The sequence below is a fragment of the Schistocerca nitens genome, chromosome 5 (genome assembly GCF_023898315.1).
Source record: "Schistocerca nitens isolate TAMUIC-IGC-003100 chromosome 5, iqSchNite1.1, whole genome shotgun sequence".
Classification (NCBI taxonomy): Eukaryota; Metazoa; Arthropoda; class Insecta; order Orthoptera; family Acrididae; genus Schistocerca; species Schistocerca nitens.
In genome coordinates this window covers 553818800-553839986 of record NC_064618.1, presented here as the reverse complement: position 1 = coordinate 553839986, position 21187 = coordinate 553818800, and the positions used below count along the sequence as shown (strand labels likewise).

Genomic DNA, 21187 nt, shown 5'->3' with positions numbered 1-21187 from the left:
ATTAGGCAATTGCCCTTACTGCCTATTTATGCCAGCTATATTCGGACTCTTTGTAAGAAGCACAATCCCTGCATTCAAACTACAAACTGCACAGCACTCAGAAAGGACGCAGTTCCGATGTCGACGTGCAAACAAAGGTGATCATTCGCCATAAGCGAGTCGCGGTATAGGAATAATACGCCAGGGGCGCTACTTGTCACTAGTAGTCGAATGGTTCAAGAAAATCGCTCGTCTACAGGCGGGAATCCAAGTGGAGGGTCATTGGGTGTCTTGAGCTCCCGCAAAGAACAATTTTCTAAATTATTTGGTATTTCTTTTCATTTCCCAAACTTTTTACCCAGCTTACTATGAATAAGACCTAAGGGCCTTGAAAACGCCAAGAAATTCTAGTTCGTGGTAGCGTTCCTTAGGGGTAGGCTTATGTGGATGAGCTTGCAGACTGACCGCCTGCACAGAACAATTCTAGCCACCCGAAAATGTCCATGCACGGGTTAACCGTACTTTGTGCCAATAGCAAATACGGCATGTTCGTAACTCCGAGGAAACTGAATAATGAAATATACCGAGGGGACTGTTCGTCCACTAATAAAATAATAACAGAAACGTTTACCTTTTCGAAGGCGGAAACGAAGTAGCTTTCTCCCCATTGATAGACTAGCATAGCCACAGACTGCAGACCTGTATTCACAATCTTAGTGCTTAATGCAGTGCTGATAATCCTGAGTATCTACGTCGATTTTATGTCGTGCTATTATTTGAAAATTGGTTGCTATTACAATTCTTATATCAACTGCATGGCACACGAACAGGTGCGTGTCAAATTTTAAGATGAACACTTTTAAAATGATGTATTGTCCTAAATTTAATTACTTCGACGTTGTATTATAGTGATGTATTAAGCACTGACGGAAATACGTAATTGTATTAACACATGTTACTGTAATTATGATTAAAATCCTAGGTATCCTCCGTGGCATGTTAAAACTTTAGGTAATGACAAGTTTTATTTGGGGGAGGCGGGGGGGGGGTGAGAAAGAGGCACTGCGGACACGGATAATCTACTGTGGAAGTAGCGTACACACTGAACAGCGGCAAAAAGCTCGGGAGGGATGTAGGCGTCACTTCCATAGCCCCCCCCCTCTAACAAATGCCATAGATGAAAATGATGAAAAGCGCCGTAAGTCACGAACAGACCGAGACCTACAGCACAAGCGGACTCTGGAACCGCACCTGCTCGTGCAAAAAGGCCTTAAACCAAGGTGTTCCGGAATACGAGCCACGTGACGTCGGACCCTCCAGCGGCGCGCAGGCGAGCAGCGATTTGGACCACTAGCGGCAGGTCTCGACCTGCCGACAGCGGTTTTGCTGTAGCAGCTGCCCCCGAAGTTCCACTGCCCATCGCCTGGACTAACCTGCTGGACCCGGACCAGAGTAACTGTCATTGAGAGCTGAATATGGTAAGGGGCTATGTCGTCTGTTCGCCGTTACGTTAGCATGCAGTACACCACTTTCCTAGGCGGTTTCATTTTGCAGGTATACTCTGGACACCACTGTGAACCACATGGCAGAGGGGTCTTCCCATTACACCACTTATCAGGGCTGCTTCTCGTTCCATTCGCGTATAGACTGCGGGAAATGTCACTGATTAAAGGCTCTCTGCACGCTGTAATTAGTCTAACCTCGTCTTCACGAACTTTAAGATAAGTACACACTTGCATGTCTATATATACATTGTAGAGAGAATGTCTATAGGGTATGTTGCTAGGAAATATACATAAGCATTCTGGATACATTGTTCCCTGTACACACTTGAATGCCTTGTTCCTCGAAATTTGCTAACACGGCAGACCTTGTTGCGATTGCGGCTTCTACAGTGATAATAACGGACAAGAAAAGAAATTGACAGAGGAGGCTTTTGTGCAAACGTAAACTATTTGTGGAGGGGCCTAGTTTAGTATGTGTGGCAATGGCCTTGCCGCAGTGGATACACCGGTTCCCGTCAGATCACCGAAGTTAAGCGCTGTCGGGCGTGGCCGGCACTTGGATGGGTGACCATCGGGGCCGCCGTGCGCTGTTGCCATTTTTCGGGGTGCACTCAGCCTCGTGATGCCAATTGAGGAGCTACTCGGCCGAATACTAGCGGCTCCGGTCAAAGAAAACCATCATAACGACCGGGAGAGCGGTGTGCTGACCACACGCCCCTCCTATCCGCATCCTCATCTGAGGATGACACGGCGGTCGGATGGTCCCGGTGGGCCACTTGTGGCCTGAAGACGGAGTGCTAGTTTAGTCTGTAATTTACTTTCGGATTTGGAAGCAGAAGACAGCATGTTTTTTCAACGTGACTCAATGATGCGTAATATTTTTGCCCAGCTCTTGGATAACCAACTTCTTTTTGATGCTTTTTTATATACGGAACTAGATTAGCTCCCGCTGCTTCACTCGCGTAGACTGTATGGCCATTTGCATTTAATCGAATTTTTATGCTGATCGCAAATGGCAATCATCTCAACTTTTGAAGCTAATTAATGCTTTAGGAGCATGATTTTCCGAATGTACTCCTGACCAAAAAGAATTCCGATACCTGGCTAGCATCGGATGTCTTATTAAACCCTGGTTATTGGGTTCTTGAGGAGATATTACCATAAAAACTGTAGCGTCTAGGAATCCTGCGTAATCGGTTCGCTAGACAAACCATCAAACAACTCATATTAAAGAGTTATATTACAATTAACCAAATACAATACTTAACTTTGGCAATTACACAGATGTGTCGCAAGCAAATTGCGACATACGAAATAATCAGTCCTTGCAGTGACTGCAGATTTCTAACTGACAAGTCTTTCCTGTACAGCTATCGCAGTGCCTAACATTGACGCTGCTATGCAAGTCGCTATTCTTGAAGCTGCTCTTGAACTGGGGCCCCACCAGTCAGGCGCGGTGCTTATGTCCTCTTCACATAGGGGCCGCTACGTTGTCGATCTGGAAAGGAGGTCGGTCAGCGTACAATTGGCTGACCCCTTCTCACAGCCTACTCTGCTTTGTCGTTCTCAACTGGCGAGCCGGCGCTTGACTTTACGTCGTAACAAAAACTTCCATCTCCTAAAACATTGCCGGCAGGAGTGGCCGTGCGGTTCTAGGCGCTACAGTCTGGAACCACGTGACCGCTACGGTCGCAGGTTCGAATCCTGCCTCGGGCATGGATGTGTGTGATGTCCTTAGGTTAGTTAGGTTTAATTAGTTCTAAGTTCTAGGCGACTGATGACCTCAGAAGTTAAGTCGCATAGTGCTCAGAGCCATTTGAACCATTTTTCCTAAAACATTTTTTTAAGAAACCAGATACCAATATTTATAGATATACCTTTAAATATGTTTTAATGTAATATTTTCATAAAAATTTTCGTCCCCTTTTCACCCCCTTCGGAATGGAATTTCGAAAAATCCCTTCCTAAACGACTCCTACAGCGTAAGATCAACACCCTCTCCAAATTTCCAGTTTCTACCCTTAGCGGTTTGGGTTGGGCGATGATGAGTCAGTCTCTTAGTCTGTCAAGGACATTTCCTGTTGTATGCCGACATTACTGACTTCAAACATGGTGCCGCGCGGAAATCTTCAGCTACAGCACTTCCTCCGTTGGCCATATCGTGATCATTGATGTAAAAAAAAAAAAAAAAAAAAAAAAAAAAAAAAAAAAAAAAAACCAACAGCGTTTTCCATGGCGCAAAGAGAATAACTAGAAGCCACGTCTACCAACACGTCCACACTACGAAATGTTCCGCATTATTACGAATTGCCTCATGTCTCCCATTTCAAACAATAGACAAAGGTTCTGCGATTTTATTGCAAAAGCGTGTCTGTACACAAAAATGTCTCTCAATTGTCTATATATATAATCGCTGGACTGTCTACAGACACTACCTGCACACAAAGATGGCTCGACTTTTTGGACACAGCTGCCTATCTTGAACCCTCTGTCAGTTCATGATTTTAATCTCCGTGACACTCTCCTATGGGTGAAAACAAAGATCTAACTATTCGTGCTCCCCTTCTTTGTGTGTTTTCAGTATATGCTAGGATAAGCCTAAGGAGCGTTTTGTAAGAAATCTCCTTTGTAGACTGTCTTCATCTCCTATGTGTCCCATCAATGAACCAAAGTCTGCGAACTGCTTTACTTACGAGGAGCCTACGCTCGTTCTATTTGATATCCCTACAAATTGTTACAGCCAGATAATTGTGTATTGACTCATTTGTATTGTAGTCATAGCATAGCACCTTTTTACGTTTCATGAAGTGCAAAATTTTTCGTTTTTGAACATTTACAGCAAGATACCAATCTATACGCCCCTTGGAAATCATGTCGAGATTGAACTAAACAATTGTGCAACTTCGGACATTATGGTGCGTAAAATAAAAACAACAGAGAAACAGAGCAAACAAAGAAAATATTAGAGGCTCTAATTACTGGTAACCATCAGTCGAGGTAGCGGAGAGAGATGACAACGGCGAACAGAACAATAGTCGTAATAGAGCTGATTCCCAAATTGTTAACAGTGCAGAAAGCACAGCAGTATACAAACAGCTGTCAACTACTTTTTTATCCTGATCCATGCATATTATTCCTTCACTGGCTTTCCTTCAATGTCCTGTCTTTGTCGGACATTAAATGCTGAAGTTCAACTCTGTGCCAAATTCACACTAGGGACCCTCGCAACACCCGTACATAGGGATTATCACGATTGCTGTCACATCCTGGCTACTATCTGGACCTTTTGCTACACAATATTCACGTTTCTCTTAAACCGGCGAATGGTGTCGACATTGGTTTCTTCAGAGAAATAAGAAGAGCACCAACATGAACAGCAATTAACCACATGTACAGAGTGATTGCAAAATGTCACAAACTTTCAGGCATGATGTAGAACGGTAAATTTGTCAATTCGAGGTAAGGAACTCTGGTCCGGAAACGCCCGAGTCGGAAGTTGTAAGCGAAAATCTTTCTGATACTTCTGACAGTGGATGTCTGCTACGGCAACCCCTTTTGCTTTCCATATTTTGAAAGAAAGTAGCATGCACAAAAAAGGCCAATAAACATGGGCTCTAAAGAGCATACCTTCAGAACTGAGCACTTGTTCATTGTTACTACAGTGAAACATTTCCTCTACTGAACAAGTGCTCACAGGTCTTAAGGAAGGCATTTTAAAGCCGATGGTTCCTAGACTATTTTTTTTCTATTTTGGTCCATACTACCTCCTTCCAAAATATGGAAAGCAAAGAGTCTGCAGTTGCAGAGGTCGACTGTCATAGGTATCAGAATGATTTTCGCTTATAACTTTTGACTATGTCGCTTCCGGACCAAATCCCCTTAACTCAGACTGATAAATTCATCCACTGCATTAATCCATAAACGTCTGTATCATCATCATGGATTCATCTTATATATTAATACGCCGCTTATAATTTTAAAGCAGCCAATACACGTCCCTAAAATGCGTCTTCCAGTTTCATATCCAAAGTTGTGTAACTTAAAATGAATTTTATTCCTGTGACGTTTTTGATTTCAATAAACAAAACGATAAAAAAGTAAAACAACTTAAGCATTATTTGCCGATTTCGCGTAGCAAAACTCACTAGCTGGCTCGCATTTTTGTTGTTACACATGTGGAAGGGCCTCAATATTTAGCCTGAAGTGACACAAACTATTTTAATACACCTTCAAGCATGTGAAAAATAGCTAGACATTAATTATTTACTGAATGTCATCAGTCTTTCGGCCTGCATTTTGTACCTGACAATTGCAGATCAAAATATTTCTTTGTCGCCTCAGTTAAAGTACAGACTATCACTAACAAGTGCCTTACATCTATGGATAAGAATCCACACCATACCATTATCAGCTTCGTCGCTCGAAACCGGTAATGAAATAGATGAAATTTGTTTAAGGCGACTCCTGTATTTGCTGCAAGATCGCAACCCCTTTCCTAAGTTAAACTAACCTCATAACTGCAAATAGTTAATAAAGCCGAAAAATTAAAAATAATAATACTAAAACAAAAATTGGTTTTCATTTTTTATTTGAGTGTCGCATCATTATTTGCTGTGTGTTTTTGCTTATCTCTTGTTCCTAACTTCTTAATCCTTCAAGACCATGTGTGACGTACTAGCAGTCACCGTTTAGACCTATGTAGTAAGATTGTCGGAACAAGAACACGTCCGAAAATAGGTTGATCGTCAGATTTCCCATTACGTACAAATGTGGTGAGATTCGTGCTGCTAGGTTAACAATAGTTTCGAAATTCAAATGCTGGCTGAAGTGTACTCACCCTATACCGGAACCTCCCAATTCAATAAAACAGTTCTCACTACCAACAAGTATGTGCAAGTCTTCCGCGAGTACCGTCCTATGCAAAATGGGGTTGTGAGAAACCAGGGACATTCGGACCCAGATACGAGTCAATTATTCGTTATTAGCTTACAAATTTTTAACTCAACTGCATCCCATTGCCTACTTCAATGTCATAGTGTATTTTGATAGAATGAAAAATCAAGGCAAGTCCATTGTATTTCGTAGTTTCTAAAGATAAGACTGCAAGTTCTAATTCTGTGCTTAAATTGGTCTTGAATTAAGTCACCTATTTTTAAAGATAAATTAGGTATCGAAAACGCTTTTTGTTTCTGATAATGGCAATCACTATTGAAGATAATAATAGTAAATATCAGCAAACTGCTAATGCCCGCCTGCAGCGTGTAAAAAGACACTAACCTGATACTCGTTATGTAGGAAACCAAGGTAGTCGGACATGGATTTGAACCTTTCCCTCTCCCTGAATATATGTGCCGTGTCGAACAGCCCAAGGACACACCGGAGGAAGCATACTCAGATTCTTTTGAAGTGATCTCGATTGATCAGTCAACACAAACAACGCAGTAGGACCGCAATTTGAAGTACGCTTGCCATTATGCCTCTGAAACGATATCTATATTAGGAGTAATGCATCGATAAATGAAGTTGTATAGTTAGATAACCGTGAAATTCTTGTTATACTGCTGCAGTACAGGCTAAGACAATCAGACGCAACATTGGGTAGTCCAGTCTAGGAAGTGTTAGGAGTGTTTCGGAAACGTCATACGAATTACAGCTGCGCGACCTCTACTGAAAGTGCAAGGAATTCACTCCCACAGTACGTTATTTAAGACACTGTTTAGACGTGTTAAAGGAATGCTGCTATCAGCGTACTTGCGGTCTTATCGCGGAAGGGGAACGAGGTAAGCCATCGACTGCATTCTCATAAAAGTTCTTTTTAGTACTGCTCTTTGGGATAGCTACGTGGGACGTCACTACACGTTTTCAGAATATTCCTGATTGGTGGCTTTACTCTTCATGTTATCGCAAGGATAAGGAATACATTATTGCAGTGTTTCTCATTTATGACCCCTGAACACCTTCGTACCCACAACTCGTCGCTGGTCAAATCTATTCACAGAACAGCTCTTCAGCAATTCCACTGTTCCGTTCTTCACGCAACAGTTCAGTTGAACGATAGTATTTTGTGAAGCAGTCTCTGACAAAGACTAGACACGAAAATTGTTACGCTCTGTTTCAAAACGGAACAGAATGTTCAACCAGTATACTACAGTGATGCATAATGTCTTCCAAGACGAAAGCAAATCTAGTATGCAGAGATAGTCTAGTAGCGCCCATATCTTTCATCCACAACGTGACAACGGATTCAATAACAACGCTAAGAGGTACATGTGACGGTTCTTTCTGCGGCTCCAGAGCAAATTTAATGCAAATAAAGTAAAGAGTTCAAGATATCGTACATCGATTTCATTAGAGAACCAGGACTAGTTTAGTTGGTAAGGCTCGGCTGCAGTGGTAATTAGCACTTTTTTTTACGAATCCATTCTGGCACTCGCTGTAAGGAAAAAGCTGATCAAGAGGTTTTGAGCCTAGTTCTTTAAATAAATTTGGGTCCACTGCTTGAACTGCTGCACCATAACGCTCGGGATCTTGACGTTTCTGTGCACTAGTTGAAGTTGGTGAAATCCAGTCTTATGTTTTAAATGGGCATAGCACGATTAGTATCACATGATTTCGCTGACATGGGAGTTCAGGAGTTCTATAATCACCTCAGAGATTTCTGCCCGTTCTGAAACATGTTGAAAGGACTTACTTAGAATGTCATTGCTATTTTATGAAAATTTTTAAAAAGTGCAACAGATCTGTAGGCGTGGCTTTCTCGGAGTGTTGCTAGTGTTGGGAACCTACGCGTTCATCATTCTGCACCCAGTTATTGAGCTCTATTTTTTCGCTTCGAAGCGTGCGGCGAATACGTTCAGTATTGAGACTAAAAGGGACAGCAAAATTGTGTTTCTTGTAAGTGCGACACTGATTGTGTCTCACGATACGGATATCTAAAATAGTACCCTAAAGTGTGGTATCTGCAGTTAGCGACCTTGTAAACAGCAACCGGTACTACTATAAATGTATAAATGAACTTGAAATCTCGCCAAGGTTTCCAAAAGCCACAAGTTGTTACCCGCCACGGCCGGCTGGAATTGCCACGTTCATTGGACCCAGTACTTCCTGTACTCGACGTACGACCGTTATCCAGGAGACTTGCGACCAAGTGTCATAACGGTGACTACATGGGCGTAACTGACTACATGATAAGCTTATCATCTGCCTATGCCTTTTCGACAATACCACGTATTTCACACCGTGGACAATGGTGAAGGCGGGTGACTGCATTGCCTAGCCATAAAAACGTATTTCACTGTCGTATTGTTCTAATTATGATGCATTTGGTTCTGAGAAACAACTACTTAATATTGCGATCCATGCGTGATGTTTCGCTGCAAAACACGGGTGTTAGTGTTACAACTCACGATGGACAATTTTCTTTCTTTTTTGCCTCTCCAGAATTAAGTTCAAAATCTTGACTACATTTCCATCATTCTGTCGAATTCAAATACCTTCCTCGACAGTTTTCCGTGATCGGCCGTCTCTCTCTTATGCTATTGCCGGACTTTGTCAGACCGCTACGAATCTAAGCAGTGAGCCTCTTACGGCTGTTGGCCCTCTCAAAATATTGTGTAAAATATCCTCGTTAGTCTTGCTTTGTCAAATTAGAATAAAAATTTATACCTTCAATGATCACTTCCATTGTTGAGCTGAAATTTCTGATGTTTTTGTGATTCGATGGGCAGTAATACCGAGATTATTTCAGGTAAGTTCCTGCCCGCGATAAACTTTTTTCCCATACTGTCGAACTTTCGTCTCACCAACTTCTGTTAAACTTGGGCTTCTTCCAGCGTATCAAATGTTCAAATAACCTCCGGAAATGCAGCCGGGTAACGTCCTATATTTCAGTTACTTATTTGAACAACTTAATTTCTGTAGAACAATGTAACTTGTGTCATCAGAAAAATAGGTTGTTGTATCCGAAAGAATACTGCGACGCTATTTCCAGCATCGTATCGCCAGTAACTTATTTGCTCGCTGTAAATGAAATGATCGTATGGCATTTATTGGTCAGGATATCCCCTTCGGGGTTTGGCCGCCGTACTGCAAATCTTTTTAGTTGACGCCACTTCGGCGACTTGCGTGTCAACGATTATAAAAATGATTATTAAGGACACACAACATCCAGTCCCTGACGGGAATCAAACCCGGGCCCCCTTGCGTTTTAGGTGGAAATGCTACCGCTGCGCTACGGAGGCGGACATTTACTCACTGTTAATAATAAAGGACGAAGAAAAGGGGGAGGTGTTATCGTCATCACAGACGACGCACAAGTTAGAATTGGAAAGGAAACCGGCTGTTGACTTTTCATTGGAAACACTATCATACCATCAAGAGATTTAGGGAAACCAAGGGGCAGTCTTGGATGGTCTGATGAGAATTTGAGCCCTGCTCCTTTTTTTTTAATACTACGCAACTAGAGTTTATTTGAATTACGAAACACACAGAGACATGTTCTGTTCAAATGTGTGACCTGTCCTGACATTCTCGCTTTTCACTGTTACCGGAAATTTCTTTGCTGTAGCTAGTACACTATAAATCAATAAATTTGCGCTTGTGGTGCAAGTGAAAGACACTATTAACATACAAGTTATCACTTTCAAATAAAATGAGATAACCCCTATATAATATTCACTCTTTCTGCGATTTTTTTCAAAAGTTGTTTTAATCAAATATATTAATTCAGTTGAGAAACTGAAATGTTGTGTAACAAAACAGAAAAACGTCTCAGGCCGTAAGCAAAGCTATGTTTCGTTTCAGGATTTAAAATCAGTCCCAGCCTTCCACGTGTTCTCACACTTTAAGAACCCGTACACGTCTCAAGGCTGAAGCACACAGATTCAAACAGTAAGCGTATTTTTGCTCCTCTGAGCGGAGTTTCGATTGTCAGTAGAAGAGTATCTGCCGACTGATGCTGGCCGTCAGACTGCGATGCTTTGTTGGCAAATGGTTGTGTGAATATGGCCGCAACTGGATCCACTTATGGCAGGTACGTCAACATCGGCGAACACTGCGTTACAGTCAGATTTAAATTAGTTGGCATCTGACGTTTAAAGTCCAAAGTTGCGACCTTGCTGCGACAAGTACTGTTTGCAAGCACCACCGCAGTGCTCCGCGGCAATGGAAAATCGCATGCATGTCTCTATCGCCTACAAAAATCTCGTAAAATCTCTGAAATACATACTCCGGAAGCCACCATACGACGCACAGCGACGGGTACCTTGTACTGCTGTTAGTCTTTCCTGTTCTTCTCGCAAATGAAGCGGGGAAAACAGACAGTCTATATGATTCTGTACGAGATGTGGTTTCTCTTAACTTGTCTCTGCAGTCCTTACACGAGATGTACTTTGGTGGTGGCAGAATCGTTCCTGCAGTCCGATGCAGATGTCGGTACCTGAAACTTTCTCAACCGTGTTTCGCGAAAATATCTTCCTCCTCCTCCAAAGAACCTCATTTGAGTTCGCAGAGCGTTTGCATAAAATTCGCCTGTTGATCGAACCTACCGAGCAGCACGCCACTGAATTGCTTAGGTGTCTTCTTTTAATCTGCGATCTCCCTCAACAGTCCTTAAATGGATTGACAGCCAAGGAGTTCAATAAGACGTAGCATGGATAAAATAACATTGAAATGAAACTTCCTGGCTGATTAAAACTGTATCGGACCGGTACCCGAACCAGAGACTTTTCTCTCGATAGCAAGTGGTCTCCCGAGCACAATTCACGATCCCCCTCCAAAGCTGTACTTTACGCTACTACCTTATCTACTACCTTCAGCGCACACTCCGCAAAAGAGTGAAAATTCATTCTGGTAACACTGAAATGGGTTAAATGTAGTACGTATGCTACTGTAACCTTAAGCCATCCTCACGCAGGACTAGTTAGTTAACATTGACGTGGTACTGTAGGAGTTTTGAGACATCAGTGCCTGATACAGTGAGGAGCCATTTCATCGCGTGAAACAAAGTAAGTTCTGCGATATTTCGGCAACGTACCACGCGAAGTAGGCCGATGAGAAGCAAAAACGATCTGCACAGCACACGCGAAACTTGCGAGATACTATATTGTATTTGTTGTCTTCAGCTGAAGCCCATATTTTAATATAGCTCATACCCTATAAATATGTCCTGTTTTTAAGCACCAGTACATTGAGGGTCTCTCTGAAACGTATCGTCTTTGCTACTATTTGTTGTAATAAAATCACGGGAAACCTCAAATTGGTGGTTAAAGAATTTTCGTATTTTCGTGTTACACCTCGCGTGTTATGACACTGCGTCTTTTTAAGGCACCGGGACGTAGAATATTCATCAAAAACGCGTCGACATCGGCAGTTAAAGCCTTCAGAATACAGTAATATAAAATACAAGGTCACAACATATTTTAGTAGGCAGATACGCCGAATTACGAAAAATTTGAGGTACTTTCTTATTAAATTAATCGAAATAATTTCTGTTTTCTATGTTATATAAATAAAAGTGCGCTCTCTCTTTCGAGAGTTAGTCTGTCGGGTTTGTAAAGTTTCATCCTCTGATATCCTTATTGACTTGGTGTGGAAGTTTCCTTTTTACCTTCCAACATATTCATGGCTATTGAAGTTTTATTTATGTGTACTACAGGCAGAACAATATGATTAGTAATTAACAAGAGAGGAAATGTGCGTTTTAATAAATATAATGCGCATCCTTTTTTGTAAGCAGTGTGTGAATTGTGGCCGACATCTGCCTCTGGAAAGCGTCACAGTAGCAAATCATTTTAACGCTTTAGGCCCACTTCAAGGAGCATAGCGCCTAGAAAACTGGCCATTTATGCCGTTATTTAAAGCATACTGGCGCATACGTAATTTATGTGCTTTCGAGACTGATACATACTAAAAAAAAAAAAGGGCCAGGTTTCAAGATTTACTTTTCATATTTACTGAAGTTCTTCGATAGATTGCAAATTTGAAAATAATTATGACAAATTATAGTTATCCTCCCAAGAAAAATGTGTGACGTGAGTAAGTGAGCTATTTCTTCCTCTTGAGCTTCCAAAATTTCTTGCTCATTCAACGAACGTGTTTGTAGCAGAATTACAACTAACTGCGAAACCTAACGAGTGCAAGCTCGAAATTACGTCAATGTGATCATGGAGGCGTAGCCATTCGCGACCAGTGAGCTCAATACTAAACTTGAGCTCACTGTTCACGAAAGCAGCTGTTAAGTACTCTGATATTTCTTTCGAAATAATTCTAGAGATTGACAATAGAAGGCAGCACCAGTCAAGGGACAGGTAGTGAGATATCTGTACATTGTTCTCATACGAAATGAGTCCAAGTTTTCGAGCAATGGGTAGCCACCATGTCGAGGAAATCGCGGACCAGCCTGTATTCGGGTGCAATATTTTTAACACAACGTTGTGGCCCGAGCTATCATCGGGATTGGTCGCCCAAAGTGTCACATGTGACACGGGCGCTGTATCTCGTGAAGTTGGATTTCCCGTCCGCTTCCAAGTTACTGTTAACCGCCTCGTCCAGTGTGGGAACGGCTTTACTGCCTCCCGGCCATCGTTTTGCAAAATAGCGAATAATTAGTCCCCTATTTTGAGAGGGCTACATCCAGTACGGGACAATTACTAACTCTGTGAAACACTGTCTCAACACGGAGAAGCAGACGAAGCTAACAGGAAATCCGCGGCGGACGAGTATTGCGCCCACACACACCGTGTACGCGCGGACATCGGTAACGGTGCATCCCCGCCCGTTAGCAGTGCCTTCTGGCTTCTCGCCGCCAGGTAACGGCAAACGTGAGAGACGGCAAGGGGACGCTCCACCTCGCCTCTGCAGCCAACGGGCTCACAAAAGCAGTCCAGCCGGATACTTCACACGCGTCCTTTTGGGTGAAGCCGTGCATTCTCTCGGCGGGGAAGTTGCCGTTCACAAACGGTTCTTCCTATTCAACAGTCACGGCCTTCAAGTATCTGCTTCCACTTCATACTCTGCAAGTCCCTTCCGTATGGCATTCCCTATAGCTTCTAATTTCTCTGATTTTCTTGTCGTGGTCGTTTCGATGGATGTACACGAGAGGAAATAATACGTTGCCCTAATATTTCTGTGGTGTATGCTGTCAGAATTTCAACAGTCAACCCTCAGTAATGCACAATGCAACTCTTGTAGTGTCTGCCACTAGAGCTTGTGGAGCATCTCTAATGCTCTCGCATTTGCATAAACTTAAAAATGCTGTACTGTTGGAGCTTCTTTTTCTCTCCTATTAATCCAATGTGGGAAGAGTACCAGTTTACGAGCAATACTCAAGACTCACCTGAAAAGCATTCTGCGAGCCACTTCTTTCATGGATCAGTTTGTTTAAGATTCCCCCAGTGAATCTGTCTGGTATTTGCTTTCTCTGCAATTACTTTTATATGATCATTGCAAGCTAGGTCACTCTGGACAGTTATTCCTAGATGTTTAAGAGTTGTTAATGTCTGTATTGATTTGCTTCCAATATTCAACAGTAGTGGATCTCTTCACCTATGTATGCACAATAAGTCACATTTATTTATGATAATAGTCACCTGTCAGTCCCTATACTAACTGTCAGTCCTCAGTGGGTCTTCCCGAATTTCACTGCAGTGTTCTGGTGTTGCAACCTTCCTAAAGCATGGATTTGAAGTTTAGTGACCACATACATCAGTCTGATCTCTGCTGATTCATTGTGAACCCAAGTCAGCAACTGGTCAAATATTTAACAAAGAAAATCAAGATGCAGCCGTGTGATTTGAGTAGTTATTTTATTGTAATTTCACAACCAGTTTCAGCAATTGAATATGTCATCTTCAGGCCCCATATGAATCCATATTGGCTTACTGGAGCCGTCAGTTCGTGGATGTCATGAAGTCATATTTCAAGTGCTTTCTTCGAAGACTCAGCTTGTGCATTCATTACATCCAGATACTGATGGTTCCACTATGCCAATAATGACACTTTTGAATTGCCAAAACTAGCTTTAAAAATAAAATCTCAAATCGCATACTGCTTCCTCCAGTCTGCCATAATGACAACATTGAAAAACTGTTGGACAGGTACCAACAGTCCCGTCTCCTGCACACCATCAATGAATGAAATAGAAGATGAGGTGGGGGGGAGACAAATCTGTTACATTATGTGCCTTCTTATACGCACTGCATGAGAACTTGTGAAGTAAAGATGCAGATGTCTCTCAACTGTGTGAAGCAGTAGAGGGAGAACACGATTTGTTGTACTTTGTCACTAGATATGGAAACATTATGCCAGCATGGGGAAATGAGAGAGTGTGAACTGCTATCTTTAAGTTTTTTGTGGGTGTTCCTGGGTCATACCCTCCCAATATCAGCAGAGTTCTTTTGACAATACCACTGCCACTTCTTACCGCATACTTTATCTTGTGCTATTGCTTCCTCTAAAATGAAACTAATTTCTCGGTATTAGAATTAATGAATAAATCTATGAGAACATGCCAACTCTTCAGAATTTCCTACAATGGAAATTCCTGGAAGAGCAGCTTGAATATTTATCATAGGTATTTCTAATTCCTTTAAGGATCTTACTTTATTCCCTATAAGGAAGTGGCTTCCTTTACACTTCAGAGCCTATCACGAATCCATTTAAATTTACAGTGAAGGGTGATTTGTGGTTTTCACCTTCACTTTCACTTTCATAGTCATGCTTTCCAAGTACATAAAAATACTCGGTTTTCACAGGGAACATCTCAGACAAAAAGTTATAGCAACTAGCATGAAGACAGTTAAGTGTCCTGCTTTTTTGGTTCAGGAGGTTGTCTTCAGTCACAAATGTTTTATGGTCAGTATGGGAAGAAGGTGTGTAGACTATTACTTTAATCTGTTACAATAAGGTGAAACAGACAGACTGGCACTTAAGTTTTCCTGATCTTCTCTCTTCTGCTCTTAAGATATTGTTTTTTCAACTGAAAATATACTCTTTCTACATCAGCACTTGGTCTTCCAGATTTTTTCTTCTTCATTGTATTAGCTGTCACCAAATGTACCCTTGCAAACACACTATATTACATACCACATTTCTACCAATTCAGTAATACTGAAAATGTTCAATAATATCTCAGATGAAGATGGGGACATCCATCACTTAACACTGAATTTCACAGTCCTCCAGCCCTGCTGCAAAAAATTCATCTCGGTAGGTCGCAATTACTTTCACTTTAAGCAACACATAAATGCTTACACAGGGTGTTAGGGGTACAGGTACAAATAGTGTGATAATTGAAACCTTAGTACGTACCCACTTCAGCATGTTAGTTGCGCTCTCTCTCTCTCTCTCTCTCTCTCTCTCTCTCTCTCTCTCTCTCTCTCTGTGTGTGTGTGTGTGTGTGTGTGTGTGTGTGTGTGTGTGTGTGTGTGTGTGTGTGTGTGTGTTCATAGCTGCACTGCAAAGTGGAATACTACTATCAGTATAGACCACCCATTTCACATCCATGATCAGCGGAAAACGTTCGTGACTTGCTTGTGGCACATGTACCTGGAGGCACTAATCAACCTGATAACATACTACTTTTAATAGCTATAACTATTATTATGCAACTGAAATAAATACTGATGTAATGTTATTCACTAATATGTCCTCAGTCATCAACAAAAAATATTTGCACTTGCACATTTTAACACCTCTATAACTACCTTTGTAGTCATCTTGATACCGATACACTAGGACTTTTGTTGCTTTGTCGTCCACTCATTCTACAATTATCAGATTGAGTATAGCCTACAGTATGTTTAGTACTTTCCTCCAAAGCTTGATGCAGCTGCTGCGATTACTGTCTTTGCATTATAAATAACATTTCTCATAGTGCACAAAATGGTTCAAATGGCTCTGAGCACTATGGGACTTAACTTCAGAGGTCATCAGTCCCCTAGAACTTAGAACTACTTAAACCTAACTAACCTAACAACATCGCACACATCCATGCCTGAGGCAGGATTCGAACCTGCAACCGTAGCGGTCATGCGGTTCCAGACTGAAGCGCCTAGAACCGCTCGACCACCCTGGCCGGCTACTGCACAAAGATGATATATGAGGGAAGCTACACATCCATGTGCAAGATGCAATCAACTATTACATAAAAACCACATTAATGGCAAAAACTGATATGTTGCAAAACTACCTTCAGGTTCAATAAGAGCTGTGAGCATACAAATGGAAATGGTCATATGCCTAAGGCTTAATCCCGAAGTTACTGATGCTGCGTTTCATTAGACACTTATAAGTCATAATATGACGGTAAAATACCTCTGAAATAAGAAGGTAGTGAACCATTAGGTTATACTGTGGTGGAAAAAAGGCTGATTTCCAGAGAAATTTTGTTTCAAACTGTCTTGTTGGAATATAGCATTGGAAAGATGGTAGAGGAAATACATCAATTTGGATACCACAGCTTTTACTTAAGAACAGCCACAACTTTAGTAAACTGAGATCACTGCCGACACACAAAGCTTCTTCGTGCCAATACATCTGTCATTTACAAATAGTAGGTGCTGAATAGTTTCTCATAGCTTCAGGCTCTGCAATATCTACATCAACAGCACAGCAAGCTCATCATATGCTGGATATGTTTGGAGATGGATTCTACTTTATCTGGTCTATGATGCTGCCTTTTTTGTCTACTTCACAAAAATGTGATAACTACAGTATTTTAGATCATGATTCACAAATGTCTTTCGGTTACTGTCCTGAGGAATCCTATATGTATCCCCTAATTTTAATGGCCGCTGCAAACTAAATGCATGTGTTTTTTTTTCTTTTTTTCCTTCCATATCCTGCAACAGTAAATTATAATTTCTTGTCAGGCTAGTTTTCCAGTAAAATAAGTTTTGATTTTTATTATTTCCTCTTTCCTTCACAAAATATTTTTTTTAAATTTTATTTTAAGTTGTTTACCATGAGCTCCACTTTAGTGATCAGCAAAATCTCAAGGTTTGATGGAACACTGATTGTGTAGTGCAGCTTTAGACAGTTTTTCGTCTATTACATATATGTAACAAATGTGTTTATAATCACTTTGTATTTTACGAACACAAGGTAAAGACTTAAATGGAAATGATTGCATACTCAAGTAAAAATTCATGTCCTCTCGTGCATAAACAATGTAATCAATTTTTAGGACTTAACTAATAAGGAATTGCGGCATTTGCTGCTCAAGAAAGAAAGTCTCATGATCAAGCAGACATATGCATTATTCTAAAATAAAAACAACTAAGAAATGTAACAGGAGTTAACTGAAATAGTTACATTTTAGTGAAGTTAGCAGCAGATGAATGCTTAAAATGTACCTACTCAACATAACATTATTCTATGCTGAGGCAAACAAGCACAGCAAAGGGCTGAATGCTATTGGTTTCACAAAAATTATATAAATTAAGCTTTAAGCAGTATGAAGAGTTGTCATTAGCCAAATACAATGGCAAAGGACATTTCTTTAGTTCTTGAGTATTTCAAATCCCTTGTAGCTCTATAATTTCTACATATGTTAATTGTGTAGTCTCTGTCTCTGGTAGTGAACTAGCAACTGATCTTTAGACTGCTTTGTACTATTTTTATGTGCCCCTGAAAGGCAAGAATATGGAAATGCGATATTCACGAAACTTTTCAATAAGCAGGGTTTTCTTCGAGTTTCATTTACAATGGCAATCTTAAGATTGCGTCAGTTTGACTATTTAAATGAGAAGCAAAAGAGGTGGTGTATTATATAATGAGTGTGTGAACACACAGAAAAGTTTTGCTGATACTTTCATTAAAATTTACATCTTTCCTTGATGACAATAAGCTGAGCCAGCTCATAGTTATCACTTTTAAACATAAGAAATGAATTTTACTTTGTGATGTTCATTAGCAAATAATAAATTAAGTCTAAATTATTTCTGTAAAATTTATTTTTGATAGATTGGCATGTGGAACATAATACACCCTGCTGATAAGAACACAACAGGATTAGTAACACTGTTTTTATAACTACCAAATTTTTGGAGCTGGGGTGCAGAAATGAGTTAGAAGACAGTACAAAAACCATCGGTGTCTGATAAACTGTATTCTCAGATGAACAAATTCGCAAATAAACATATTATCCTTCAGCTCACTTATTTAATAAAGTACATACTGGCATAAAACAGCATATGATATAACTAAAACACTTCTTTTTTTTAAAAAAAAATCATTTGGTCAGCTTGTCACAATATTGCATTCTGTAATCTAAAATTCAATGCGTCCTTTGTTAACAGTAAAAAATGCAGAACTACATGTCAATATGTAATGTATACAATAAAAGGATAGCAAAATTTCAAAATAAATTCTGTGTTTAGCAGAAATGTTTCACTTCAATAAGAAACATTCAGTCAATTCATTGCTTCAATATGAAGCAAAGAAAATCATACCTTCAGGCAGTATATGATAATGAACATGACAGTAATACTGAATTACTATAAATATTATTACTCAAATTAGTGCTAAGTAGCACTTAGATCCCATGATATCAGGTTAATTCTGTGCTAAGCTTCAAATACGCACAATTCACCAGGCTGCATTAAAAATCAAACTAATGTTCACCAATACAATCAAGTTATCACCCAGCTCTTGAAACAGGCATCATTAAAAAAGTAAGACACCTTGCCACAAATCAAACTTCCACATTTTAGTGGATCATATGAAATATAAAAAAATTCAAATTTGCTTTAACAGTTGTCTTCCTAACATTTTCAAATAGTCCAATTTCCATTTCACAAGTTATTATTTATTCTCAATCAAATTAACCTCCAGTTTTACAATATAAATAAAAGACAGCACGTATATTTGAATTTTTTTTCATTAAGAGAATTTGCTGATGAATTAGGAAAACAATTGCAAAAAATATCATTGACAAGTGATATAAATTAACAATAGGTAATTTTATAAGAGTGTAACTAGATATGTGAAAACTGGGCAGCCAATGACACTGATACTTTTTATATAACAAATATAGTATCATCCTCATTTATTTTAGTAGATAAAGCACAGTATCCTTTTCACCTCATAAGAGCCATGTTCCAGCACAAAATTGCACTGTGTTGCTCAAAATGTCCACGTTTCCATCATATCTCATCATACAGCAATTAACTTAGGCTACATATTGTTGAATATAAAAATAAAAAAAACCTGTATAGTAGATAAAACACACATAACACAAAGTAATATCCAGAAATGCTCTCAGTAACTGTTGAAGACAACTGAACAGACTGTTATACTCAAACACTATTATTTAAAATTCAAAGTACATAATCTTATCACGTGTTATTTGTGTACCTCCAGCTGTTGAAAAAATTGCTATATATGCAGATCTTTATTCCAGTTAATATAACCAGTGATACAGATCTTTTCCATAAAATATACCAGGAACTACAGAACACACAAAAACAATTCCTAATGAAGATACAAAAATACTTTCAGAGACACCAGGGTCAACTTGAAGTTTCAGTCAGTCTGCGAAGACAACAACATAGGCAGTTACTTCAGGGTTTCCTAACTGAGAGGAAGCCTTTATTGTCCAAAAACTCGCAATGGATTGGGCAAACCTTACTAGTGCAGTGAGATTCTCATCAGTCTTTACATGTTTGTCTCTTGTTTGGTAACATTCACTGTAGAAGTTTAAAATTTTCCAAAGAACTGGCAATTCTCCTCTGGTGGCATATGATAACAGCGGCCATCATTCTCCTCACTATATTTAACTAAAATACAAAGAAAAACAAATTCAGTACATGTGAAAGTAAAAAGGGGACTTATGTTTTATATATATAAAAAATTAGGTGTTCAAACATGTAAGGACTAACAAGAAGCCCGCTACCAGTATGTTGCATAACATGCTGAATGACCCATAATGAAAATTTGAGTAGTTGACATGCATTTTATGATTATACTTATTTATGAGCCTCCCTTTGGAATATTTACAAAGGTAGTTGAGCAATGAAGATCTAAATAATTTATGTTAGTTAGTGTCCATGCTACAATGAAGTACCATGTAAGAAAGATTTGAAGAAAATGGTTCTCTAAAATCAGAATCCTACTACTAAAATCAATCATCTCCTCAGAAAAAGAAAAGGTAACCTAATTATCTTATTCTAAGTTTCCTTGTGAGTAGACATCTTTAACGCTTATTCAATTTGAAACTATTATGCTACTGAGTTTGAAAGATTGTTTTAATAATACTGATGTACAGATAGTACATAGTGGAACGATGAACAATGTGTATGTAACTGATGCAAATAACAGAAAATAAACACTTGAGTATGTTTAATAGTTGCCAGTACAGTACTACGGATCTGCAAACCGATGGAACTTTCAACGGGTCCCTTTAAAACCACCACCATGATACACTTAACACAAAGTGCATGTTCCTTACCCCAGCAGTGCTGTCTCCTCGGCCGATGTAGATGCCGGCATTTTGCGGTCCCTAAAATCAAACCATAGTGTGTGACAAACAGCAGTGGAGCCAAAGCATACCTCACTTCCATGGGAGGGTAACCTTTGAAACTTAACGTCTCAAACTAGTGCTGCATTCAAACTAGGGGGCCAGTACTACTAATCAGCGAAAAACACTAAATTCAGTATCCAAGGATTCCTCTCTTGGTGATCGCATGGTTCCACAATTTCATAAG

The 21187-nt window shown here is 40.0% G+C and overlaps 1 protein-coding gene and 1 pseudogene across 7 annotated transcripts in view; one reads left to right on the top strand and one right to left on the bottom strand.

Moving 5' to 3' along the window:
- Nucleotides 1-21187, bottom strand: part of LOC126260026 (protein NDRG3) — a 584669-nt gene that overhangs the window by 343278 nt on the left and 220204 nt on the right. For 4 of the 7 annotated variants that reach the window (XM_049957192.1, XM_049957194.1, XM_049957198.1 and 1 more), the window contains one exon: nucleotides 20932-20982. The exons of the other annotated variants lie outside the window; for them this stretch is intronic. In XM_049957192.1, the coding sequence (XP_049813149.1) occupies nucleotides 20932-20982 (51 nt within the window). The remainder of the gene's footprint in view (nucleotides 1-20931; nucleotides 20983-21187) is intronic. 7 annotated transcript variants of the gene reach the window in all.
- On the top strand, nucleotides 1963-2080 carry LOC126261025 (5S ribosomal RNA; annotated as a pseudogene).